The 26,706-nt window shown below is 43.6% G+C and overlaps 1 protein-coding gene across 1 annotated transcript in view; it reads right to left on the minus strand.

The window, feature by feature from the left end:
- Window positions 1-26,706, minus strand: part of Frem2 (FRAS1 related extracellular matrix 2) — a 143,768-nt gene that overhangs the window by 63,694 nt on the left and 53,368 nt on the right. The window contains exons 3-4 of the mRNA XM_021158004.2: window positions 12,452-12,598; window positions 8,227-8,457 (exon numbers count right to left, since the gene is read on the minus strand). Of these exons, the coding sequence (XP_021013663.1) occupies window positions 8,227-8,457; window positions 12,452-12,598 (378 nt within the window). The remainder of the gene's footprint in view (window positions 1-8,226; window positions 8,458-12,451; window positions 12,599-26,706) is intronic.

The following is a 26,706-nucleotide window of genomic DNA, read 5'->3' on the forward strand; positions in this document are numbered from 1 at the left end:
TGTAATGGTGGGGAAGAAAGGAAGGTTCAGGTGTGCCCTGATGGGAGGCTGAAGTGTGGGAAAGCAACCATGAAGAAGGACATCCTACAAGGCTGTACATATCTGGGTTTTTCAGGCCCAGAATTAGAATTAGGGACAACTATTAGGGAAGCTGTCAGCTCAGGTCCAGACCATTTTGGATTTCTGCTGTCGCTTAGCTTCCTGGTTACTACAGAGAGTGGGTCAGAGCTTTTAACATGTAGTCTAGTCCTGTTTGCCCATTCAGTATCTCCAGGTGAATTTCTTAAAAAGCATTAAACATGGGTGGCGATGCTGTGCTCTGATGTGTATTATGAACGTAAGTTTCAGCGGCTGCATGATAGACATGAAGTAGGAGGATCTGAAACGAAGCCCCTGGGTTTAAGACTTTACAACCATCCAGGGAGGAGATCACAGACAACAAGGACGGGGGGCGGGGGGGGGGGCAAGAGTTGATATAGTGTGGATGTGGAATGGATATGTCGCAAACAAAGACTCACAGGAGTTTTTCTGAAGAAGCAGTATGTGACAGAACCGGAGGAACACAGGACAAACTCAAACACATAACATTGGTCAGTCTTTTACAAATAAGGATGCTTTTTCTAAAAGTGGGGAACACTATATAGAGATTCCCTGGTATGCTAAACTCAAGATTGGAAAAGTCTAAGTGTCCTTTTGGGTGAATGATCTTGGCTTTCAGTGGAGAGGACAGACTAGAAAAACACAGGTGTGTACAGCCATCAGCCAGAGTATGGTTACACCTCGAGAGACCCAAGATGATGACGATGGACCAGAGGATAAGAAGACTGGAAACTGGAGGCTGAGAAGGGCCAGGATGCATTGCGTGTGTTAAGAAAAAGGGAGGGAACAACTGTTTCAAACACTGCTGAGAAATCTAGTAAGTGGAGAACTGAGACCAGACTCTAGGGGAAGATACTAGAATTCGGCTCTCCTCATCAGCACTTTGTACAGAGTACAAGGCAGCAGCCTGAAGAAGCAGCTCCCATGGGAAGAGGGCGTGGCCCCCAGCGGTCCTGTTCTAGAGAGGATCCAAGGGGCAACTTGTGAAACCGTCTTTGCAGATTGATTTTTAAGACAAGTTTTCGCCATGGTAAGAATGGTAGCTACAACTATCAAGTACGATTTTTACCAAATACAAAATTTTAGCATAAGCGTCATCCTGGTTTCAGTGCAAAACCTCATAGGGTGCCAGGGAGCATTAAAATATCCAGTGAATCTCTGGGACCCCCTTTCATGAACTCATGGGAATCTGCTTGGGGAGTCGGGGAGGGGAGCGTCACTGACTAGAAATGTTCAGGCCACATTCTCTGTGGCCTTTATAGGAAATGTTGCCAAAAGCTTGTCACATGTTAATGCTTCTGTCCTCTGAATTCATATGTGGAGCGCAATGGTGGAGGGCCTTTGAGAGGCAGGTAGATTTCAATAAGGTTACGAGGGTGGAGGCTCCTTATGGGATTGATGTTTCCTTCTTCACCCACAGGCAAGGGTAACTAGGTAGTACGCCGAGGACACACCCAGGAAGTGAAGGTCGGCAAACCTGGAGGAGTCTCATCGAGAACCTAGGATACTAACTAGCCTGGGTTTTTTTGTTTTGTTTTAGCATTGCTGGAGATTGGGGCCTGAGTTTCAAGCATACTAAGCAAGCTCTCTCCTACAGTCCTGCACCTTGAGCTCAGACTCTTAATCCTTCACAACTGTGAGCAACAGATAGATATTGTTATCTGTTTTATGAAAGTCACCCAATCTATGATATTTTGTTACAAAAGCCAGAGCTGATTAAGCCAGGGTTAATCACACATAGCATTCATTTTATGCTGCAAACTGTCCTGGCCGGGTTTTGTTTTCAAGTATGTCCTGAGGGCTGTTGAACATTCAGGGTTTTAATTAAGCAGCCCCTGTAGGATTGAAACCTGGAGGGCTTAAGGTTTGGTTCCTTCTGCACCCCGTGACCCATACACATTGGATTATACAAGTCAGGACTTCTCCCTCAGTACCTGTTGGCTTGAACCATGAATAGAGAAGAAAGCTGGGTGTCCGGACCATGGCCCTAGACCTGGAATTCACTCCTGTATTTGATCTGACAGAGGGTAAATAGGCCCATATCAAGTTCAGGTTTTCTGTTGACCTAACTTTTAACAGAAATGTGTAACCTGCGGGAGAAACTATGAAAGGATATCAGAAAGACAATGAATGATTTCTACGGTTGCCATCTAGGGTAGCATGGCTTTTCAACTTCGCATTACATACACAGTAGAAGTGTATGCGCAGGCTGGCTCAAGCAGTCACAGCTTATTATGAGTGAAATGTTTAAGAACACCATTCTTGCTTGCATCAGTTTTGAAATGCAGCTCCCTAACCCCTGGCAGTCTTACTATTTGCCAACCGTTATCCTAAACACTCTGCAAGTATTGACTGGCTTTTATCTTTGCAATACCTTCTGAGGTTAGAAGGTTTGTGATTGGTATTTTAGGTGTCAGGATATAGCACACACTCAGAGGTCAAATAACGTGCAGGAGGTCAAGGGGGGTGCTGACAATAGATTTGAACTCAGACAAGACATCTCAGAGCCCATGCTCATAACCACCATGGTTGCCCAGCGCTTTTCCCAAAGGAAGCCATTCGGGGTGAGAAAGACATTGCTAACACCTGAGAAAAAGCCAACCTGATATCAAGAAAAAGAAATTTACATCACAGTAGAGTGGAGTAAAGGCAGAGAGAGGGAAAGAAGGTTAAAAGAAAGACAGAAGCAAGTCCCCAGAGCAGTGGTTCCCAACCTGTGGGTTGTGACCCCTTTGGAGTCAAACAACCCTTTCACAGGGGTTGAATATCAGATATCCTGCAGATCAGATATCTACACTACTATTTGTAATAGCAGCAAAATTACAGTTATGAGTAGCAATGAAAATAATTTTAAGGTTGGGGGTCACCACAACCTGAGGAACTGTATTAAAGGGTCAGGAAGGCTGAGAACCACTGACCTACAGGATTCCTTTAAAGAGTTGAAGATGTCCTATACATGTTCTTTTAGATAACATGAGTAACATACATTAGTATAGGCAGAGAACATACAAAGACATACATCCTAAGAGTGCCCATGTGAAATCCCACTGGCTCAACAGGCCGACCCCCTCACAGTCCCTGCAGAGGAGGAAGTGGGGGCTATGTTGTGGGGTTAGTGCATTCTCATGAAGTGAACTGAAGGCAGTAGGGAAAAGCAACTGCAAGGCCGTGCTCTTAAATCCTAGAATGGTCCCTTCACGTGGGAAGCTTATACATGATGGAAAGATTAACTCATTACTTCTTGCTAGTTTGAGCTTGCCGAGAAAAAAGTAGGAAATCTAGGGTTCCCCTGGCTCCTCACACCCTGCCTCTCTGTTCAACTCTTACAACCATATAGGACTCTCTTTCTGACTGAGTTATTTTCCCACTTCCAGGAAATGTGAATGCTTTTTACTCCGAAAGACAAACCAGGATAGACTGAACTCACCCTCTATGCTATACATGACTATACCCCATACCAAGCCCTCTGCTTTGAAACCACAGTTTTTATTTTTAAATTTGACAATGCTGCAAGTTACGGTGTAGGAAGTGACCGTACTTCTCAGAAATAAAGTTGTAGCCACAGTTGACAATGTCCATCCTGTCCTTTCTCTCCATTACACTGTACAGATGGGAAAAAAATGTACTGAAACCATGACAGGACAAATTATCTTCTGCAAATCTGTCATAATAAAAGAAGAGGAAGAGAGCTTGGGGCTCGGATGAAAGCAATGGGTGTTCCCTGCCTTGAGAGAGTCTTTCCTGTTTGAAAACGACCCAGAAGGCGTTCCGCTAGTCTTCAGGCCACTGCGGTGCTGTTAGTCTGGCCAACAAGTGGACTCATGCAGAAGTGTCTGAATGCTGCTGTTGATGTTTGAACTTTGGCATTTCTCTTATGCCTTGGTATTTTTTTTTTTTCTTCTAAAGTGGACCAAGTATATGAGGACCATTTTAAAAGGGAGTTTGGGAAAGAAGCAAATGAAATCCATGAGCCTAACTCACATGTGATGTGACACAAGTTCATATCAGGATAGTAGAAGGTCTCGGTAATCGCTATTGTTCTTAGACCTGTATGGATGTTTTGCCGGAGCACACGTGTGTGTACCACACACATGCAGGAACCCGTGGAGGCCAGGAACAGGCATCCGATCCTCTGGATCTGGAGTTTCAAGCAGTAGTGAGCCAGCATGTGGGTGCTGAGACTTGAACCCAGGTCCTCTGTAAGAGCAGTAAGTGCTCCTAACTGCTGAGCCAGCTCTCTAGTCATGCTTTTTTTTCTTTCTTTTTACAACATTAAGCAGTGACTCAATTTGATTCTACCAAAAACATTTACAGAGACCAAATTGATCTACTTGCTCATATTACCAGGGAAATATCAAAACAACAAGTTTATAGATATTTCAGCTACAACAAGCAAAATAATTATATAAACATTGGCTTTCTATTTTTTCCATGTATTTATACTCAAATATTTGAGGTTGTGTTCTCCTAGTATATATACTCATTTTATTATGGGTAGAGTCTATGAAGCAGAAAGAGAATAGAACCTATTTTTTAAAACTTTATTTTTATTTTAATATTTTAATTTAATATCTTAATCCTTAAATTAATGTTTAATATTTTAAATAGGACCTACTTTTTAAAATTACATATTTTTCTTTAACAGAAACAAAAGTGTTTACTCCCAGTTAATGTCCTGTACGTTTCTAAGAGTAAGAAACAGTGGTATTGTTGGAGATACAGGATTTAATAGACCGGAGACTAAGAATCACTATCCTTGAAAACCTCTCAAAACTGCCTCACTGCTGTCAAGAGCAGCAGCGCTCTTGCAGAGGACTTGGGTTCAGTTCCCAGCTCAACCAAATGTAACCCAAGTTCCAGGAGACCTGACATCCTTTTGTGGCTGCCACAGGCACCACATGTGTGTGTGTGTGTGTGTGTGTGTGTGTGTGTAAATAAATCTCTAATAAAATTTTAAATGAGGTAGATGTTCATTCTACGGCTCATTATTTATCATAGCACCAGCACTCTATACTATTAGCTGATGGAATGTGGTTATGAGATCATAGGACTAGCTTCAGGGTTACCAGGCACCTGGGCTGTTTCACCTGCATCTCCAGATTTAGCAGAATTTCTGGTACTTATAGCAGATGCTCAATTAACCTTTGACTACACAGTTACATAAGACAGGGACTAAAGTGTTCATGTTTTCTTTTTGAGAACATTTGGGTTTAGTCTCCGATGTGAATACATTCGAGGTTTTAAACATACTCAAAAGCTAGGGATTCCTGTGCTGTTGTGACCTACAGGGACAACTTGTATCACTGTTGCATTTGCAAAAAGCACACTGACTGGGATATGAGATGTCACCTCCTTTCTAGTGGTATGGAATGATGAAATCTGATAACTCGAGGAAGAGGGAGAAAATACATGTAACACATATCCATCTTAATACGTTCACTTTCTAAATATTGCCTCTAATATCATTGGCTGGGGGATTGTGCAGGACGAAAGTCCTTGAGTCTCAGAGAGCTCACTGATGAATGGATAAAAAATAATCACAGAATTAGAATCTTAAGTTTGGAGGGAGATAACATTGCCAAGCTCCTGACACTTGTGTGGCTCACAGAGGGCACCCAACAGAAGGGTGGGTTGGTAGTCTGAACACCAATTTACCCTGCCTGTAGAATACTTCATTTGGACTTTAGGAGAGGGGGTGAGACAAGGGAGTCTAGCATTGACCTTAAATGCCCCTCTCAGGTTTCCCTGTCATCTGGAAATCAATAGGGAGTTTATGCTCACAGTCCAGCCCAGAGGTGATGGTTCTCTCAGTGGAAGACAGGTGCTGTCACTGGGCGTAATTTCATAGGGGCCTCTCCTCCATACAGCGAGCAGTGCACCAACTCTGTCGATCGATGCCAGAGAAAAATCACACAACACAGCTGCACATGGCGGGCTTCCTCGGGGACTATGGGATGCCTAAGTCTTCTTACCCAGAAAGGAGGTTCGGTGTGTCAAGCACTTTCCATGTAAAAATGAGTGTCATTGTGGGGTAAGCTCAGACAGAAAGGGATGGAAATGACGAGGAAGGCTGGGGTCACATGACCAAGCAGCTGCCTTAACAGGAAAGGTTATTTATAGCCAATGTTGAGAGTTCTGCTGTTCCTTTCTTCTAGTTCTTCTCTTTGAACTACAGGCTTCAAGTTATAAGGACACTGAATTTACTGACATGCTCAGTGAGCATGTGGCTCTGTTATCTAGGAGGTTGCTACTATCCAAACTCACAGCAGAACGTTCTAGCCATCCTCTACCCTACCCCTATAGCTTATTGAAAACACTACAGTTCCCCTTCTAGCCTACACTTCCATGCACCCAAACATGGATACTCTAGTCTAGAAGGTTCTTTGAATGATTGAACTGCTTCTGGGGGGGTCCCTTCCCAAGGGATAGACAAGCTGTCAGTACAGTTTGGAGATTTACTGCTATTGTTCTTGTTGTTCTTGGCCATCTTCAAATTCCCAGGGGAATCCTGGAGTGACCTCACTGGTGTCTGCCACTCTAGGCTCCTATAACATGGATGCCACAAGAACATGAGGACTGGACCTAGTCGTGAGGTGGAGATGGAGGGTCATTCCTGATTACAGTGCTACAGAAGGCCACAGATGTGGGCAGGCAAGGGAAAGTGTTTTGTTTTTTTTGTTTTTGTTTTTTAAATCTATGTTTGCACTAGCTTCATATTAAATAAATAATCAGTGAAGGGTATGTGTTTGCAGGTGAATGTAGATGCTTATGTGTGTAGTAAAATGCACATCAGTTCAAGTCCTTGCCTAAATCACAACTGTTTGATTAAAAACTATAGATGTTTATAGAGAATTATAATAGCATAGTTATAAATATATGAGGTCAGGGTGTATGTGTGTGTGTGTGTGTGTGTGTGTGTGTGTGTGAAATCCCATTACTCAGACATGGCACAGGCACTGGTAGAGAGAAACACTCTCCCCGTATAAGTCAGGAATTCAGAAATAAGTTTACAGCCTTCTCCCTTAAGGGAAATGATAGCAATTTTGCTAAATAGCAAATTTAGCAAGGGAGCAGCTTAAATGTATTAAAGCTGTCATAGGCGTGTTTTCAAAAGTAAAGTGTTGTTATTGAAGGATATCCCCAAAGCTGCAGACTACAGGGAAGTTTAATTATTTATCCGCAGATAAAGCAGATGCAATTAATGTTAAATGTTCTTTAATGGACATGATACATGTAAGGGAACTGCACATTCGACTGGAGGCAGAGGAATTACTTAAGCTCAGGATTCCAGAAGCCTCTGGCTCCCAGCCGGCTTCTTTAATTACGCTGAGTCTTTTGACACAGGGATTTGCATGTGAGTCCCCCAGTTTACAAATTCAGCAGATTGTATCTTTGTAGACCATTTAAGAATTTTTCCCCCAGACTGACAAAATAAAACGGGCTGTCAGTTAAAGTGAAAGAAAGACATGTCTGGCTTCTGACAGCATTTTAGCCTTAAATGTCTCTGTGAGGTTTGTGTAACTGCCAGGTCTCAAAAAAGCCATTCACCCCCAACCCCCAGACCCCAGACCCTCCTACTCAAGTACACATCCAGACAAACTGGGATTGTAGTCACGGGGTGGGAAAAGGTCAAATCTCGAGAACATGAATGTCATTAATGTTCAGTTTTCACAGTGTCAGCAAGGAAAGTAACCTAAGAGAAATTCACAGCAGTGGCTCAGGACGCTTGACCACAGGAAGGGGTGGGTTGGGAATATGGGGTGGATACTAATACAACAAAGGTGGAAATGATAAAATATAGGGAACAGATTAAGCCCAGAATGGCCTGACTCTCAAACCATTTGCTTAAAAGGGATTCTTGGACACCTGAAGGACTATGGAGCTGACGAGCCAGTGTCACGTCATGGGAGGACCCAGCATTTATGCTACTGCAGTGACTTTACTTGACATACAGTTTCCCTTCATCTCTCTTATGCTTCCCTATCTCCATCGACACACCCGGGAATTCTAAACAATCTAGAAATTCTTTACATAGGAAGCCCAAACAGTGACCTTGAACTCCTCTATAAGAAAGATACTTTGCCATAAAAGCCCAGCTGCCATAAGGGAGGTGACAATCCCTCTCACCGTCGCCTGGGTCGATGATCTCCACTGTAGTCACTGTGGGGAACTCCAGGACTGCCAGCACAGGCTCTGAGAGAACCACTTGGAAGGTCTCCGAGTGCTCGTGTTCCCCATCGCTCAGGATGCGCACTCTCCACGAGGCCCTGGTCTGGCCGGGGTTGAACTGTACCTGTTTCTGAGCTTTACCCTTGAAGTCTCTGTCTTTTTCCGCAGTCCCATCCCTGGTGCCGATACCTGAGGAAACAATGTAACTCACTCATTAGTGACTAACTGGGATCATTCCCTCTCTTTCTTTGTCTCATTGCTGGGCATCCATCCTGTCCTGCCTCACTTGCTAAGTGTCTATCAGAGATGAAAGCAAAACAAAAATGCCTTGGAGTGCCCCCCATAAGATTACTTTGAATACTTATGAATACACCACGGGCTGTTAATATTAAGACAAGGATGAAAACACGGGTTTCATTAAAAGCATTTGTCTTATAGACTTCAGAAAAACACCAGACAGACAAGTAGTTCCCATACTCATTTGCTTCAGTAGCAGGTAGATCATGACTTATTTAACGTCAAAGGATTAAGGGCCCATTACAAGAGTTACAGCGCTGGGTCTCCTTGAGTTCTGCAGAGTTCCCATTTAGAGCTCTGTTCCTGGTGCACAGAGAGGAGTTTGTCAACATTCCTTCGGTCCATTACAATCACCCCAGCAAGACCAACAGAATCCTGCTAGTGGGGCTCTGCCAAGCTGCTGGCTGCCTGCTCGGCTGAATTTCCTTCCATCAGCAAAGCACTCTTTCTAGGAGATTTAAAAGACAGTTAAAGCCAAACAGGGATTCCTATCATACTGGGCATAAGCTCCAGTTTCAGCCGTGTTTATCAGAGGACAGCAAAGTCATCTACCTAATGAAACTCAGGTTGCAATGTCAAATCCCCATTGTTGCTACTGAAAACAAGCACAAGTGTGCACTTTAGTTATTAAATGGAGCGTCTTTCCTGTCCTCTCTTACATGGAAAAAATAGTGCAGGGCTGAAGCAAATGCTCTTGGCCTGAGAAAATGGAATTTCATCCCTTTGAGACACACAGCAGTGGACAGAAACCAATTATTATGTTAACCTCCCTCAGGTTTGTGAGACACTCTGGTGCGGTGGTTATCAATGTGGGTCTTGGGACTTGGAATATTTGGGAATATCACTTTTTCTCTCTTTGCCTACCTATAGGGTGGAAGATACAATGTTATTTTTCTCGTGGGGTACTAGCCCCGGCACGTGTGAGGACTCAACATGCACTACCAACTGGTTAACAACCATTTTCATTCTGTAGGGCCATTGCCTAATGGAACACCACAGTCATGACTCAAGGTCTTGAGGGGAGGGGAGCGAGTGAATGAAGAGAGACAAACTGATAAAGCACTCAGTGGACTTAATAAATGTCTAATAATTGGTAGCAATGGATCCATGTGATGCAAAAACTATTGCTAAATACAAATGTACACTTAGTTTATTAGTGGATTATAAGAATTCACTATAAACCACAGAGACACCAGTATGTCCAGTTACTGCTGCAAAGAAATGGAGGCAACTGAGATGATCAGGAAAAGGAATCACGGTTCACCTGCACAAGGGAATCTCATTCGTCCGCATGGAACAAAAGAATCAGGACATTTGCAGGGTGATGTGATGGACAGAACCGGAGACCATTATGGTGAGTGAAACAGGCAAGACTCAGAAAAACATCAGGGGGCTCTCCTTTAATGTAAAATCTAGGTGTGTGTGAGTGTGTGTGTGTGTGTGTGTGTGTGTGAAGCTGTGAAAGTATACCGGACAGTAAGAGAGGAGAAAAGGAGGAGATCTTCAGGGGAGTGGAGGAAATGAAGATCATGGAGGTAATGTTACATTGGAGGGATGGGAGAGGGAAGTGGCAGAAGAGAATGCGCAAGATCAAAGCATGATGTGGGTGTATGAAAATGTCATAGCAAAGCCCACCACATTATATGTCGGCCTTAAGAACTAATTTTCAAAAATTACTAGAGTATAAACATGAAATACCCTCCATGAGCCAGTGCTTTGTATGTGTGGGCTGCACCTGGTGGCTGTGGGGCTGGCAGAGGCAGGTCAGTAGGGTCAGGACTTTGTAGGGCATATGCGCCCCTGCCCAGGGGCTGGCCTAGCTCTTTCCGTTTCCTGGTCAACCACCCTGTGAACAGCCCTGTCTCCTGCCTGCTGACACAACTGGTGGCTCCCCTCCCTCTTTCCACTCATGACCATCCCAGGGCAACCCTTAAGTTACATCTGTCAGGCATTCAGTCACAGCAATGCAAACGTGATTTCCCTTAGTGTTACTAAGATGAAGTGCCCTCTTTGTGAAGAGTGATAGTCCCTCTGTGGCTACAAAGCCTGCTCAGAGTCCACAGCAGAAGTGTAGGGTGTGTGGAGGAGCCCCCTGGCGAGCTCTGTAGGTCTGCTCTGCCTTGAACTTGACCTCTGTTTCAGACCTCAGCAGCGTTGCAGGACCATCTTCGATAATGGCAGATGTGGGCACACGGGGTCTTTCTGGCTTTCTTCCACCCTAGTTTACTAAATAGCTGTGTGAGGTGACCCAAGGACAGTTGCGGAGTATCGCTAGTATAGTCACAGGCTCAGGGAACAATAGCTGCTCCAAACATAACTTAGAAAAACACATTAGCATTCTGCGGCAAAAACCAAACCACAAAAAAACAAACCAAACAAAAGCAGCAGGGCAGTGAGAAAAATGTTCAGAATTTAAAAGTCTATAAAATACTTTTCAACTGTTAACTTTCTCAGTGTCAGTGTCATCCATGGAAAAACCGCCAGTGCCAATCACATAGAATGGGCCAAGTTGCAAACGGATAAAAACATCGCTGGTGACTGCTGAGGTGTGCTGCTTTGGCCTGTTTTCAGTGCAACGTAGTCTCTGTGTTTTCAGGCACAAAGCATAGTTGGGCCTGACCCCTCGCTGACAGCCAACATGGGCACATGCCTCGGAGAGCAGAGCGCAGGGAGAGAGAGAGAGCAAGTCTCAAAGGGAGGGTGTTGTGAACATCTACCGCAGTCCAGAATCTTAAACAGAATGTAAACTGCAGTCCTGTGCACGTGTAGCAAAGGAAGGGCCAGGAGCTGCTGTCCCGGCTGCAGCTGGAAAGGCCTCTTTCGAAAATTAACAAAACAAGACATTTTATGTTCCTTTCTGGTTTTCTGTACAGGGTTTCACTGTGAAACCCAGGCTGCTCTCCAACTCACAGCAATCTGCCTACCTTTGCCTCCTGCGTGTTAGGAAAGGGATGTACCACCAGGCAGTAAAAAATCCTATTTTTAAAGTGAAAAATGTTAATATCCAGAGTCCAAATGTGCCAGGGAAGAGCAGAGTGACCAGTGGGGGAACCTCTGTGGACAGGGACCTAGTGTTCACGAGCCAACAGTCCAGCACAGTTTCTAAGTAGTAGTTTCGGAGACAGCCCTTATATTTCTGCCAATGTGTTCCTGCCTCATCGTTCCCCTCGACAAAGCTCTTTTGTGTTTACAGATCCTATTAAGTGGATGTTTATCAAAGTGACATCTCTGTGTCATCAAGGGGTTCAGAACTCTACACCAACTATATTTCTGCTTCATATCTTTCCATATTTTATGGTTATAGGAAATGAAACGTGGACACGAATCAAAGTTGAAGATAATTATTTGCCGTTGACTCTTGGTTTTATTGAATAAGACAGAAGTAAACAACTAGGATTTAACATTTAATATTTTAACAAAAAAAAACCCCACAGAATAGACCTTTCATGTGATGTAGCAGTCAGGAAGGAATTTACAGTGAACCACAGAGCCTTCAAACTCAGTACACAGTGTCTGATACCTAACAACTCACTGAATACATTTTGCTCATTTATTAAAGTAGGTGTCATGAGTATTTTACACCACTGTTTCAGATGACTTGTCCCCTGGGGATAAATTAGATGCACGTCAGCTTATTCTAACCCAGTGACATTTGATTTTATTTCGAATTCACTGGTGATTACTTCCAATTTTGCGAATTTATTTTTTACTGGAGAAAGGTCACACTTATGCACCTTGACACAAATCTGTTGACATGATCTCTTTGGAGCTAAAAATCAGATATCAACATCTTACTAAGATTTTAAATTCAGCGATCTAAATTCGTGCTATAGTTTAATCACTAGAGAAAAATTATAAACACAGGTGACGTGCTAATTAAACTTACTTATAAATGAAGTTTCTCCCAAGTATCCTCTGCGTTTAAGAACAATGTCTAGAAATTTGGAGTCCTCGTTGATCAAGTAATAGTCCTTTTCAAAGGAGATCCACCCCCAATTCAGTCGAAACTGCTGGTTGGTTAACCTGTTTCCACCTGGAAAACAAAGAGTGTGAAACCTGACATTACTGCTTTCCTGAATGAATGGCCTTTAAAAAGCCACAAATTATGCAACTTTGGAAAGAATACTGCTGGATTTAATATGCAACTCCAGGGCACGTGCATGGAGATGGAGCTAACCTCTCAATGGACTGGTAGACATTCCTGGATGATACAGTCTTTGAGAAATCCCTCCCTCTTTCAGGATTGGGGCTAGGGTTGGAAAACAGAAAGAAGCATGCAGTAGTCTGAAGTAAAAAAAAAAAATCATGAAACAAAGAGATGGGGTAGATGTGGGAAGAGTAGAGGGATGAATAAGATCAAAATACCCTGTGTTTATGTATTCTCTCGGTTGATAAAATTATTTATTTAAAAAACACTCACCACAAGGTGCCGCTGGAGAGCAGGCTTCTCTATTCAGAGGCCAGCAATGTTCTTAAAAACCACACACAAAAACCTTCACAAATACCTCTTTCTGGTTCACAGAGCAATTGGGTGGAAGGCTTTAATTATAACCACTTAAAGAAAAACAAATATTCTTTCTCCACTCCCCTTCCCACTAGACTCCACTCCAGTCCTGAGAGCAAACAGACAGCCCCTTTCATTGGCTCTCCTCCCACCCTCCCACCAAAATGGAGCTGGCTGCCTCTAGGGAGAAAATGAACCTGGTGCTGGTCTCTCTAATGTGAGAGCTATTCTGTTGGGAAAATGAAAGGAGTGTTATCAGCTGACCACTCCACACCTATCCCTCAACTTCCTTTGATCTACAAGGTCCATAAAAACAAAGGCATCACTAATTCCTTTTAAGTCTCTCTGGAAAAGAGAAAGGGGGTGGGGGTGGGGAGCCTGAATCACAAACATAGCTACAGGCATAGTTCGAATTCTAGCTTCCTCTCTTTTGAGTTGACACAAAGAGAGCTACAGTAGAGAAATACGAGAGAGGGAAAAATGTCAAGACGCCTGTTGACCGAGTGAAAATCTACACAGGGAGAAGCAATCGGGGAAGAGGCATGTGGTCTGTTTCCTCTGAAATATTTAGAAGTAAAAACTACAGACACTTTATGTTGTCGGAGGCTCGCTGAGAACCAAAGGCAACAGATCATGCGGCTGAAGCTGTGAAGGGATTGCTTCCTCATTGTTTGACATTTAACTCACCTCAGACTCTTCAAAAGTTCCTACAAGACGCACGCAGGAAGCAAAAGGATGCTTTGTTACCTGACCCATGGGAGTTTTGCTCCCAAAGAAGTCAAAATAGATTTGTAAGGAAGCATTGACTATAATAGTTCCCATGATTGCCCCAGACCCAAAACTCTCAAGGAGTACTCTATTGTATTACATCAAAGCCTTTCAGCCACTACACAGTAGCTACAGGGCTGAGGCTGGAACTACTCGCAGCACTTGCCTGGTGTGTGCAATGAATGTCTGGGTGAACCCCCAGTACTGCTGAGTGGCTGCACCCCACAAAAATCAAGAAACAGGAAACTCTTATTGAAGTACTTCAAATTGTGATGCAGAAGCAGCAGCATGTGCTGTGGACACTGCTATGTCGAAAGCACTGTACACACAAGGTGATTTTATGCTTCAAGTGGATGAGGCTATGGACACGTCTGTCTTTCAGTTCATTTCTAGTTTGTTATTTGTTTGTTTGTTAGTTTGGATTTTAAGGTGGAGTCTTACTATATAGTGCAAAGCAGCAGACTTTGAACTTGCAATACTCTTACCTCAGTCTCAGGAACACGGGGGAACACCCACCCCCATTCACCTTTTTAGTATTTATTTTAGTACTTTATTTGTATAGGTGTTTTGTATATAAGTATGCATCTATCTATGGAACTGGAGTTATAGGTGCTTGTGAGTTGCGATGTGGGCGTGAGAAACACCACCATGACCTGTTGCCAGGTCACAGGGCCAAAGGATGAGGGCCAGTTATTCGAATCAACCAGAGTAGGCTGTGCTCTTAACGATGGTTCTCTCAGGCTCTTTGTTACAGCAGAGAAAAGCTGATCTAACCCAGTACATAGTTCATGAATAGCTGGAAAAGTTTGAAGGCTCTGATCTGAGGAACGGGAAAAGAGATGGAAGCAGTAGCTACCCGACTTAAGCAGTTCCCATCTGTTCACAGACAGGAATGTCAGTGCGCCATCACTTGCTTAGGAAGGGAAACATCCAGCCATATCTAACCCCTTGTTGTTGTGTGTGTGAACTTGTGCAATGCCCCAAGTTGCCCAGGAAGCAAGCAACTTCCTGGGATGTTCGGAGTTGTCATTCTTAGAAAACAACAAAGCCTCATGGGAGAGTGTGGCAGCCTACGGGGTTGTTCCTTCTAAACCCTTGCGACACAGGCTCAGGGACATTCTCAGGAGGGGACTGGCCCTGACTAAAGTCCATCTCTTGGTCAGGATTTAATATTTAATGAAGTTTGCTTTGAAGCTCACCCGGAATGGTAGAGTTGGTTTTCCTGGTGAATCTAAGGATTGCTACTTAGGGGCAGGCTTTCGCATGCTGCATCGTCTAAAAACCCTCACAGTTCCGCTCGCCTAGACAATGTCTAGTTCTCCAAATTTGACAATATTTATACCATTTTACAGCTTGATCCTCTTTCCTGAAATAGTCCAAGAAATACTGATGCCTGCTAAATACTATGCATTGAAGAGTATTGGGTGGTAGAGGACTTTGCTCCACCCCTGAGTGAATCAGGGCACCCCAGCAAAAATTAGCACTTGTTAGTCTCTTTGTTGGATTAGCTTTACTCTGCCATACCTTCCACAGTCTCATTTCCTAAATATACGTTATTCCTTTATCTAATCCTTTTCTGTCTCTTCCCACTCTAACTGCTGATCTAGAGGGCAGGTAGGGCAGTTGATTTTGCTTATTGTTAGGAAAAGCAAGCAAACAAATAAAAAACAAAAAAGAACTCTCTTGTGCCTCATTTACCAGGTCATATGAATTTCTAAATAAGGGTTACCTATCGTTTTCAGTACTGAATCCTTTAATTTAAAAATATAGTTTTAAAAGACAGATCTCAAACATCTTTCATTTTGGAAAAGGTACCAAATTACCTGTTTATCTACAGGCCTGAATTTCATATGGATAGCTCTGAATTTCATATGGCTAAATAAAGTATGGTCACAGGTCCACCCAGCACTTTTGAGATTTCATTAAAAGAAAGCCAGAAACAATATCAGGAGCTTTGTGACACAATGAGAGGAGGCTGGGGAGAGAGAGATAGTTCAGTGGTTAAGAGCACTAACTGCTCTTCCGGAAGACCCAGGTTCAGTTCCCAAGACCCACCTGCATCTCACAACTGTGTAACTTCAGTTCCAGGGGATCCTCACATAGACAGAGATGCATACATTCAGGCAAGACACAGAGAATAAGAATAAAATCATTTTAAAGAGGTTAATTATCATGGTAATTTAGAATGTATTATAAAGCTGGAATTTAACTAGAGAACATGGTGTCACATCTGTAAAACCTAAATTTAAATACCACCTGACTCCTCTGAACATGTGAGTCATACTTGAGTTTAGAATTTGTAATATCTCGGTGGTCACTTATTGTGTAGGAAGATGGTGGGATTAAAGGAGCCATGCTTTGCTGACCTGTAAAATTGAACTGTGTTTTACCTAAAGAGTGGATATCCACCTTTCTTATTATCTAGCATGTAAATGCCTCTAACCTCGGTAAATGTGAATAATACGTGGGAATGCAGGAACTAGGGTTACACGAGTGACTGTGAAATTTTACATGATATTAACCAGCTTAGGAACTGGACAAATTATATTTATATGGTGACTGGCTGCCTTTCTGAAGTAGATCCTGCTGTCTAGTGCCTGAGGAGCTGGAAACAAATTAAGGCCCATGGTTTGTGCCATAAATCTACACAACAGGTGCCCGACAGCTGATAACCACACTCCCCAAAGCTCTGTCCCGGGGCGCTGACACCAAAGCTATTAGATTTGGATGAGAAGATGAGAAGGCTCCCTTTGAACTTTGCCAGCTGGCCTTTAGGCTTCTGCAGTTTTCCCTTTCAGTTCAAAAGCAATAGTTATTTTAGAATAATAAAGAATCCCAGGTCTTCAGTGACCTCCCTAGAAGCACTGGGTTTCCTGATTTCCCTTAAGACAAAGCACACTTAATAACCACAACATGGTGTGTCACAATCCTGACTGATTTGTGCTGTTGAGGGTGGTTGCCCAAACATTTATCTTTAAGAAAGAATCTATCCTTAGACAAAAGTTAATTACAAGGGGAAAAAATGTTATTGTAACATAAAATTCAGTTTCTAAGAACAAAGTTGCATCTGGAGATTTCTTTAAAAGTCAAATGCACAACTATAATGAAATAAAAGCAGCTCTGGATTTAGCCTTTTAAACCCAACGATGGAGATAGATATTTAAGGCCTGGGGATGTAGGTCCATGGCAGAGGGCTCACCTAGAAACAAGGATTGATATTGGAAAACATTAAGGTACCATTATGTGGTTTATAGGCATAGTTGTGTAATTTTATTTTTAAGCAAATTTTGGAAATTTTCTTCTTTAAAAGCAGGTCGTGTTTAGTCATCATCAAGGCTGGAGTTGGTGATTAATGGCTGTGCTTCTGGGAGTTGGTGTTCCAGCTGTGCTTCTGGGAGTTGGTGATTCCAGCTGTGCTGATGCAAAGCACACACTTCCCTGGCATGTCTGTGACACGACTCATCTCTAACTTTGCACTGGCCTTGGGCTCTTCATAGAAGAAACTGTCAGCTTGCTGAATGAGATACCCTTATTTGTAGAGTCAGGCTGATTTTACTGCTTACTGAATACTGTCCAGAACAGAACATAAGCCAACGTGGGTCTTTGCATCCTAGGAGTTGGCCTTCAACTCTGGATCATCACGCTTGTGCAGGGACAAAGCATGCAAGCGGAGACTGTAAAGTACTGGAGGTGCTGCCCTGCAGCTCAGGGGTGTGTGCAGGTGTATGATGCTGTAGATGAGGTTAACTAGGGCAGGAGGGGTTGGTTCATCCTGAGGTGACACAGACACACAGACACAAACATCTTAGACTCTGAAGCCTCTGTGTCCCATGGGAGGCAGACCAAGAAGTGCCCCTACAAACAACTTAATACACTGAGCCCTATTTTAGCTTAATTAATTAATTAGTGTATTTCTTTCTTCCTTCTTCTTCTCCTCCTCCTTCTCCTTCCTCTCCTTCTCCTTCCTCTCCTTCTCCTTCCTCTCCTTCTCCTTCTCCTTCTCCTTCTCCTTCTCCTTCTCCTTCTCCTTCTCCTTCTCCTTCTCCTTCTCCTTCTCCCTCTTCCTCTCCCTCTCCTTCTCCTTCTTTTTTTTTTCTCTTTTTGGTTTTTTGAGACAGAGTTTCTCTGTATAGCCCTGGCTGTCCTGGAACTCACTTTGTAGACCAAGCTGGCCTGGAACTCAGAAATCCGTCTGCCTCTGCCTCCCAAGTGCTGGGATTAAAGACGTGCGCCACCACCGCCCAGCAAATTAGTGTATTTCAATTAAAGATATTAAAATTACTGTCACATGCAACAGTTGGTCATTAGCACATCACTTCTTCTTTCATTAGCCTCACCTCTATCCCTACTCCCCACCTCCAGTGCCTTATATATTGCATGAAAAGAGGCCACACAGAACAAGGGGTCAGATCCACAGGGTAAAAACTTGTAGAGAATGTGTAGGGAAAGGAGTAGAGGGGCACAGTTGATCATCACTGCACACACTCATGGGCATCCTCATGTGCGCGCGCATAACACACACACACACACATTCGGGGAAGCATAAACAAGTGTAGCCTTCATAGCAAAGACAGCTCAGGAGACACCACATCTTCAGAGCTGACTCACAAGCAAGGCTGGAAGCAGCTCAAGTATGGCTTGCTTAGTACACACTCTGTTCTCCTTAGAAAATATTTTATTACCTATTCTCTATGTGCAGATGAAGCAGTCTGAGTGTAGAGGCCAGAGGACCGCTTGTAGGAGTCGGGAGTCTGTTCTCTTCTACTGCCAGGAGGGTTCTGGGAATGGTAACTGAGGTTGTCAAGAGTCGGCAGCCAGAGAGTGTGCCTTGTGCCTGCTGAGCTCCCTTGTTCACCCTACTCTATTCTTATTCGGATAATGCTGGTAAGTAGTTGTCAGACAACGTGCGGATGAGACTGAAAACAATCTCTGTACCCCCTAGAAGCCATGGGTATCGGTCCACAGTGGGCCTCGATTTCATGCCTTTGGGATGTGCTTCCTCATACACACTTCCACAAATGCTGTAGAATCGTGTAATGTCTATTAAAACCAGAGCTCTAAAGGAATATACACGTATTCACAGACTGTACCAAACATTGGTATGTACCCCATCTGCACGAGTCTTCCATTCTGTATTGGAAATTCATCTACAATAACAACTTATCCGTGACTCCTGAAATCAATATAAGGCATTTCAGTGGTCAGTCTTGGGCGAGGTCATGTGGTGCTGAAAGTGCATCACGTGATGCTCTACCTTCTCACAGCTCTCAGTCTATGGATGGACCAGTTCACAATCTGTTTAGTGGACCGGCTTCAATGACGACTTCATTGTTTAACATGTCCTCAGATCACAGAGCTACAGTGCTGTCTATTATTCAAAAACCCAAGAAAACTATTATTAGTGTTCTGTCTAGGCTCTGCCCCACAGTTACCTGGCAACAGCCAGGCGTGTCTGACTCACTATAAAAGGGGCTGCTTGCCCCCTTTGCTCTCTTGCTCTCTTGCCTTCTTGCTCCTGCTCTGTCCTCTCGTCCCACTCCCCCACTCCCCATTCCACTCACCTCTCTCTCTCCACATGCTCATGGCCAGCCTCTACTCTTCTACTCTCTCTCTCTCTCTCTCTCTTCTTTCTCTGACTCTACTATCCTTTCAACTCCCCTCCCCATGCCCTGAGTAAACTCTATTCTATACTATACTGTACTGTGGCTGTCCCTCAGGGGGGAGGGATGACTCAGCGTGGGCCTAAGGAGCACCCCTTCTCCCACACCTTACTTCACCTCCGTCAAATATATCCCTTCTTTATTTTTACAAAACACAACAGCTATAATGTACTTTAGAAAGAATGTATGAGTGTCATCAGCAAAGTTTTACTCATCTCAAAGTCACGATCCTTTGGTGTGTGCTCAATGTTGGTGCCCAAGTCTCATCAGATAAGGTATTGTTGAGCAGAAGTAGAACTAAAAAAAGAGCTATAGGCTGATGGAATGAAATTAGAAAGCCTAGCCCTGTATTTCTTCTAGGGACAATCATCCAGTGTTTGCTGATTAGAATTCACAGCGATTTGCTATAACCGAATACAGTGAATATTGAAAACCACCTTGTTTGTTCAGTACCCGCCTCCCTGACCATCCCAGTGCGGGAATTCTGACATCACTGGGGCTCATGTTAGGAGGGTGTTCTACCTCCTACACAGCTGTCTGTCTGTCTTAAGCTGAAGGTGGACCAACAGAATCCATGGCATTATTATGAACATTTAAATTATGCTGAGTATGGCCTCCAAACTGTCCACATTCCTAACCAGGCCCTTGCAGGCTGCTCAAGTCTGCACTGAGTTGGGCCAGTTTAGCCCATTCAGTACATTATAGCCACAAGTCAGGGATTTCTACATTCTGTGGATGAGGTTAGCAGGAATATAGTTTGTGTCAGGGTTGATCTAATACCAGTATTCTTTCCTGTGCTTCCTCTGAGTCATCTGACCATTCAGGTCAACGTTGAAATTTCAGGCCATGCTAGTGTCCCTTTAATCTGCTCAAGTTAATGAATTCATAAACAGATGTCCTGGGATAGAAGCAACCCGGTATGAGTGAGTGTCCCTCTATGGTCTGCAAAGACCCTGAAGCTAATGGGAAGTGAGGCTGGGCTGGTTTGGGCAGTGAGAACTTGTAAATATTGCAGAAGGAATTAAAAAAAGAAAAAAGAAAAAAGAAAAAAGAAAGGAAGGAAGGAAGGAAGAAAAGGAAGAAAAAAGAAAAAAGAACACAAGTGAAGTGTTCAGAGTCTCTAATTTCGGGAAAGGATTTGGAGGCTGCTCAAAGCTAAGGAGGCTGGGAGGTAATTGCCTCCAATGGAGGGAACCACCAGGCTACTGCTGGGTGGGAGCTTCAAGTTTGAGCCTGCAGGGCTCCATCCAGTCTCTAGCACAGCCCCTTCCCCAAGCCTCAGCCCCCCCAACAAACAAGGAATGAAAATGAAAAGGAACGTGCTTATTTCCATCCTTGCAACAACAGAAGGAAGAGCCCCAGTTTACTTCTGTCCTAGGGTTCGAGATTCTTTGTAAATCAAGCCTGACCGGCTGTGTCACATGTCACCTCCCGAGTGGAACTGAGCCCCCCCCCCCCCAGCTGGAATGCACACCCAGGATGAGGAATTCCGGTGCACATCCACCTGAATGTGCACCTGAAAGGGGCAAAGGGCAAAGTAAACACAAGTAATTGCAAGGTGAACTCTCACCCAAGGTTTCAGGGGCGATTGCAGCCTTGAGACTACCTTGGTTATTGTAATTCTTCCCCGTGCAAGCAACTAAGGACTTTTTTTTTTCTCTTTCACTTAAGTTTGCTGATCAAACAGTAAATTAAAGAAGTAATTATGCTGATGAACAATACAATTACAGACATCAGACGTTTTAGAATAGGGATGAATGATAGGCCATTTCTCCTCACTTGCTATTTTACCAAACTCCAGAAAGGTGTGGTTTAGATGAATTATAAAGCAGTTATGTAATTGTTGAAGACAGATCCATTACCTGGCGGTTTGAGCTTGCTCTAGTGGTGCTTTAATAGGCTTATCTATCTAAGCCCTTCAGATGGCCAATATAAAAGTATTAACATATACATGTGTATATTTTTAACTTTGAGGAGGTCTTACTTTTGTCTCTTTTCAAAACCTAGAATTAATTTGCTATCATCTTCCCTACTTCCGGTAGAAGTAAAAATGTAAGCAAACAAGCATTTTCATAGAAGCCCTGACTTGGCTTTTACAGGGAGTAGAGTTAAGGAAAACCCACACCCTCACTCACCCTCTGGGGAAAGGAAAAAGAAAAAAAAAAACTACAAAAGCAAGCACCTGGTGCGGCAAGATTTCACGCAAGCCCTGCCTGAAGCTACAAATCAATTTATTAGATCTCTGGCAACATGTTCTTAAAATAAACTTTACAGCCTCCGGGTCTCTGTTCAACCCAAAGCCTAATTCCTTGTGTGGCGCCAGAGCCAGACAGCTCCCCCACCCCAAAGGGAGCGGAGGGGAGGGAGGGCGGGGCCCACCACCTCTAGGAGCAACTGGTTTAGGGCTTCAAACCTGATTTCCTAGTGAGGCAAGGCTTCAAATTACCACAACGTGACAGTACCACGATGAGGTGAGGCCTCCTGGCCCACAGGTATTGTGGCCCAATTGTGTTTTGCTACTATATTATAAAAGCGGAAAAAATTGTGTGTTGCGTAACCTCATTGTTAAACGGGAAACAAACAAACCTTCAACTTGGCCTGTTTCCTCATCAGTTTTTGTTGTCGATGCTGAGGGTGGCAGGTTTGGTTGAGATCGAACAGAAAAGTCATTTCGTCAATCAAAATACACTTGCTGAGTCTTAGTTCATAGAAAGAACTAGAAGGGCTCTTCTTAGAGGTCGTTATTGTTTAAGTTGGCGGTGGTGACTGAAACTGGAGTTCTTCTCTCAGCTCTGGCTGCTTGGCAGAACAACTAAGATTCTGAAGTTTGGGGTGGGGGTGGAGGTGGGGGGTCTCTTTTTAAAAAAATTATAGTGATTAAGTCATATTAGCTGTACAAATGAATGGGCAACACTGGATCTCTGCAGGCATGGTTGTCTTGTGCCCCCCCCCCCGCCCCCAATCCTGTGGTCCATCTCCAGGGTCATCTTCAATCCTCTCTCCCAATTCACACCCCAGCTTCCTTCCCCATAACGGTCCATCTTCCATCTCCAGGCTTTTTTTTTTTTCTCTTTTAAGTTGTAAACTTTACGTTTCTATAATTAAGCAGAAAATAGTGTATGGGATCATGCATGGTTATCCAGCTAGTGCATCCGTGGAAATTAACACAGCCTGGCCAATGACCTCTTCCAAGGAAGGAGAGACAGAAGGAAGGAATGCCTCCAGTCAGGACAGAGACAGAGACCCTTGGCTACACAGGCTTTGGGTCACAGGTCAGTACCATGCTTCTTTTCATTTATTTCAGATTAGCTCTGCAAAGGGAGCCTGGCTGCTTAACCTGCAGGAGTATTTAATTAGTCAACCCTTTTGGTAACTGGTCTGATCCCATCAGTTAGGCAAGCATACAATGGAGTCCTCTTGGTGATGCATGTTTCCACTGCACACTAAGGCTCAGCTGATTGCTTACATATTTAGCTGGGAAGGGGTCAGGGGAGGATGGAAGAAAGGGAAGAAGAAAGGAGAGAGAACGAAGTAGAAGAAGAAATTGAGGTAACCTATTTAGCCTCTATATAATTAGCAAGTGTCCACGGTCTATACTTCCTTGACAAGCATGCTTTAAGAGAGGCAATTGCTGTCTTTTGTAAACACTAAGATTTAGTGTTGTGTTTGAAAAGTAATTTATAGCTTGGATCCAATTGCTTTCCAGCTAAAAAATAGTTTTTTCCCGGTTAGAAAAAGGTTTTAAATGTTCTTTTACCACTCTTCGATGTTAAGGAACTGTGTCTTATACATAGGGGGAAATGTGTTATTACCAGGAAGAAGTAGTATGAAATTAGTCATGATCAGGCCTCCCTATAAATCTTCAATGGCATTCTGGGATAAAAATTAGACATTGCCTATAAGCCATGAGACTAATTTCCTTAAGTATTACAGTAACGTGGTGACAAACTGAGCTTTCCAACTGCAGGTCGCAGTGTTATTTGTTTTGTATTCTCAAGGCTTGGCTAAGTCACGTTCATAGTTCTTGGGGTATGGCGTTACCTCGGTCCTTTAGAAAACACTGCTAAGGAACGCAACCTAAGCATCCATTTGATCTGAGGAACCAAAGGAAACTGAGAATGAACTTCCTGGGAAATTCTGACTTTGGTATCCACCTGATAGAAAATGAAGGTCAGTTGACATCTCTCTGGCCAAGGTAAGCCACATTTTTCTCTTCTCCTTCCTTAATGGGCCATGCATGCAGCATGTGGTGAAGCTGCCGATGGTTAGAAACAACAGACCACACAGAATTCAGACATGTTCTATGCAGGCACTTTAAAAAGGCATACTCCAAAAGCAAGCACAACATCTTTAATATAGTCTAAGCTAGTGCTCTCTTTGGCAACATCTAGAGACTTTGTGTGTTTGTGCTCTTAACCGTGTGCACACATGCATGTTAGTATATATGTATACATGCACATGTGTCTATATGCACACAGAAGGAACAAGTGGACATTATGTGTTTCCCTTGATTACCCACAACTAACCTTATTTCATGAGACTGTTCTCCACTGAGCCTGGAGCTCACTGCTTTAGCTGATTGGCCAGTGAGTTCCTGAGACTGCCCTGTCTTTGTTTTTGTTTTTGTTTTTGGTTTTGGTTTTTGTTTTTTTTTGGTATTTTGAGACAGGGTTTCTCTGTATAGCTCTGGCTGTCCTGGAACTCACTCTGTAGACCAGGCTGGCCTCAAATTCAGAAATTTGCCTGCCTCTGCCTCCCAAGTGCTGGGATCAAAGGCATGTACCACCACACCCGGTTTGAGACTGCCTTGTCTTGAACCCATCACCGATACCACAGGGACGATCAAACCTGGCTTTATGGGGGTTCAGGTCTTCATGTCTGTGCCACAGGCACTTTATGGAGTGAGGTCTCTCCAGCCCCTTAATATATTAAAAAGAGAATTATCCGGCACCAAACATCAACATGGTTAATGCTGAGAAGTCTTGGTCCATGTGTAGCCTAATCGGAGCACAGGACTGTCCTAGACAAACTCAAGTTTTATTCCTGTATCTTCACTGTGTGGATGGGATGATGTGATCATCCTCTCTCGTGTAATGGCTCAGAACTTCCCCCACTAGTTTTCCCCATATTAAAATGGGGAAAACTAGTCCCAGAGGACATGTGGGGGTAGAGAGGGAGGATTATAGAAATTCACTGAGCCCAAGAAAAATTTTACACATGGTTTAGATTTTAGTTCTATTCTAGATCTTTTAGTAGATGAGGTTTTGCCCGAGTACCTGAGAGTTTGAAAGCATGAAGGCAGAAGAAGAGGTCTCCTGACATCACAGGATAAACACAGCTGAGCATCGGACACACCCTATTCAGCTTTCCAGGACTTCTTGTAGTCAAAAGGATTAATACTGCATATTTAATGCATGCATGCACTTGAGTGTACACACACACACATGTCCATACATATACATGCATATACACACAAGCATGCTCACATGCAGGCACATAAACATGCATACATATATCCACATACATGCACATTCTCACTTTTCCTAGATGGCTCAGCAGTGAAGATGCTATCTGTTCTTGCAGAGGACCTAGGTTTGGTTGCCAGCACCCACCCTCATGGCACCTAACAACCATCTGTAACTCCAGTTGCAGGGGATCTGATGCCCTCCTCTAGCCTCCAATGGCATCACACACGTACAGGCAAAACATCCAATCACAGAAAAACAAACAAAAGCATAGAACAGAGTCCCTATATGTGATCCTCCAGTAGGGGGCATTTTTAAAAAAAAATTTGGAATCCATATTTTCTGGCCCTTAATTCACATAGTGTGTGTGTGTGTGTGTGTTGGGGGATTGCCCCCCACCTGCTTTGACGAGGAGGGATATATACAGGATTAAACTGCATAAATGGAGTCTACTGAAGAATTACCTAGGAGTTCTAAGTCATGACTGTCTTGAAGGCCTAAAAGGAAGGAGTCCCATTTGCTAAGTGATCATTAACTTTTCCACTAAGTATTCTTTGGCACACGTGGCTTCAGTGTGGACCAAGACCAGGGCAGAGGGTGCTGCATATCTGTCACATCCTTTTCACATGTCATGTTTGACACCAACAGGTAGGATTGAATTTCTTAATTTTCAAGACCAAAATCCAATACAGTCAATAAATATTTTTCTCTACCACAGATACACATTCTTGCTCCAGTTGTGTGGTAGCTAATCTTAACTGTCAACTTGATAGGATTCGGAATTATGGAGGAGACAAACTTCTTGGCAAGTCTGTGAGGGATTATCTAGATTGGGTTAACTGAGGTGGGACGAGAGACAACTGTGGGTGGCACCCATCCATGCGGTGGGCTCCTGGAGAGGGAGAGCCAAGAACCAGCGATCTTCTCCCCATGCTTCCTGACTACTGATGCAACGTGACTCTTCTTCTCCTACGTCACTTCCTGTTGGGTATTTCAACACAGCAATGAGAAAAGCAACCAAGACTGACTGCTTCTAACAGTACAGAATTTAGGAATTTTGAGATTCACAGGAAATCTTTATGGTATGTTGTCTCTTACGTTATTGTTGGCTATGAAATCACTATGATCCTGTATCCTTTTCTTGGGGTGCAGGGAGAGGGTGGTGGCAGATGGGACCCGGGCTTTGGTGGAATCTATGCATGCTGGAGTAAGACAAGCTGGGCAAAGGCAGCTAGGTTGAGCTGCCTTCACATGCAGGCAGGGGCTGAGTCAAGAGATTCCCTAGTGGATAGTGGAGGGATGAGTCAGAGAAAAGCAGGGTCAGAGACTCTCTACTTTCCATTTCCTGGGACTGCGTACCTCACTCCTCACTACTGGGGGAGACTAGCAAGGACATTTCCTCACTCATCTTCCTCCAGAAAAGAACCAATAATAAAGGCATGAGCTTCGGAACAGACATCACGAATAAAACTTTCCTAAAAACCAAGAGCACAGTTATTTTAAAAAGTGATAGCATACAATGGTGGTTCTTCGCAATTAATATTTTAATTATCTGCAGTAGTTGTTGGTGCCCAGAGTACCAACTGTAGTCTACTGTGTCCTTTCATCAAGGTGGGTGTTGCAATGAAGCAGAGAACGGACTATAGAATGATCCTTTTGTTTCTTTATGAGGAAAAGTGGTTGGGAACAGGAACTGAACAGGGATGGTTTGTTTCTGAGGAGGGCAGAATGCATGATCATTGGA

Source organism: Mus caroli, chromosome 3, assembly GCF_900094665.2.
Source record: "Mus caroli chromosome 3, CAROLI_EIJ_v1.1, whole genome shotgun sequence".
In the NCBI taxonomy this organism is placed as follows: Eukaryota; Metazoa; Chordata; class Mammalia; order Rodentia; family Muridae; genus Mus; species Mus caroli.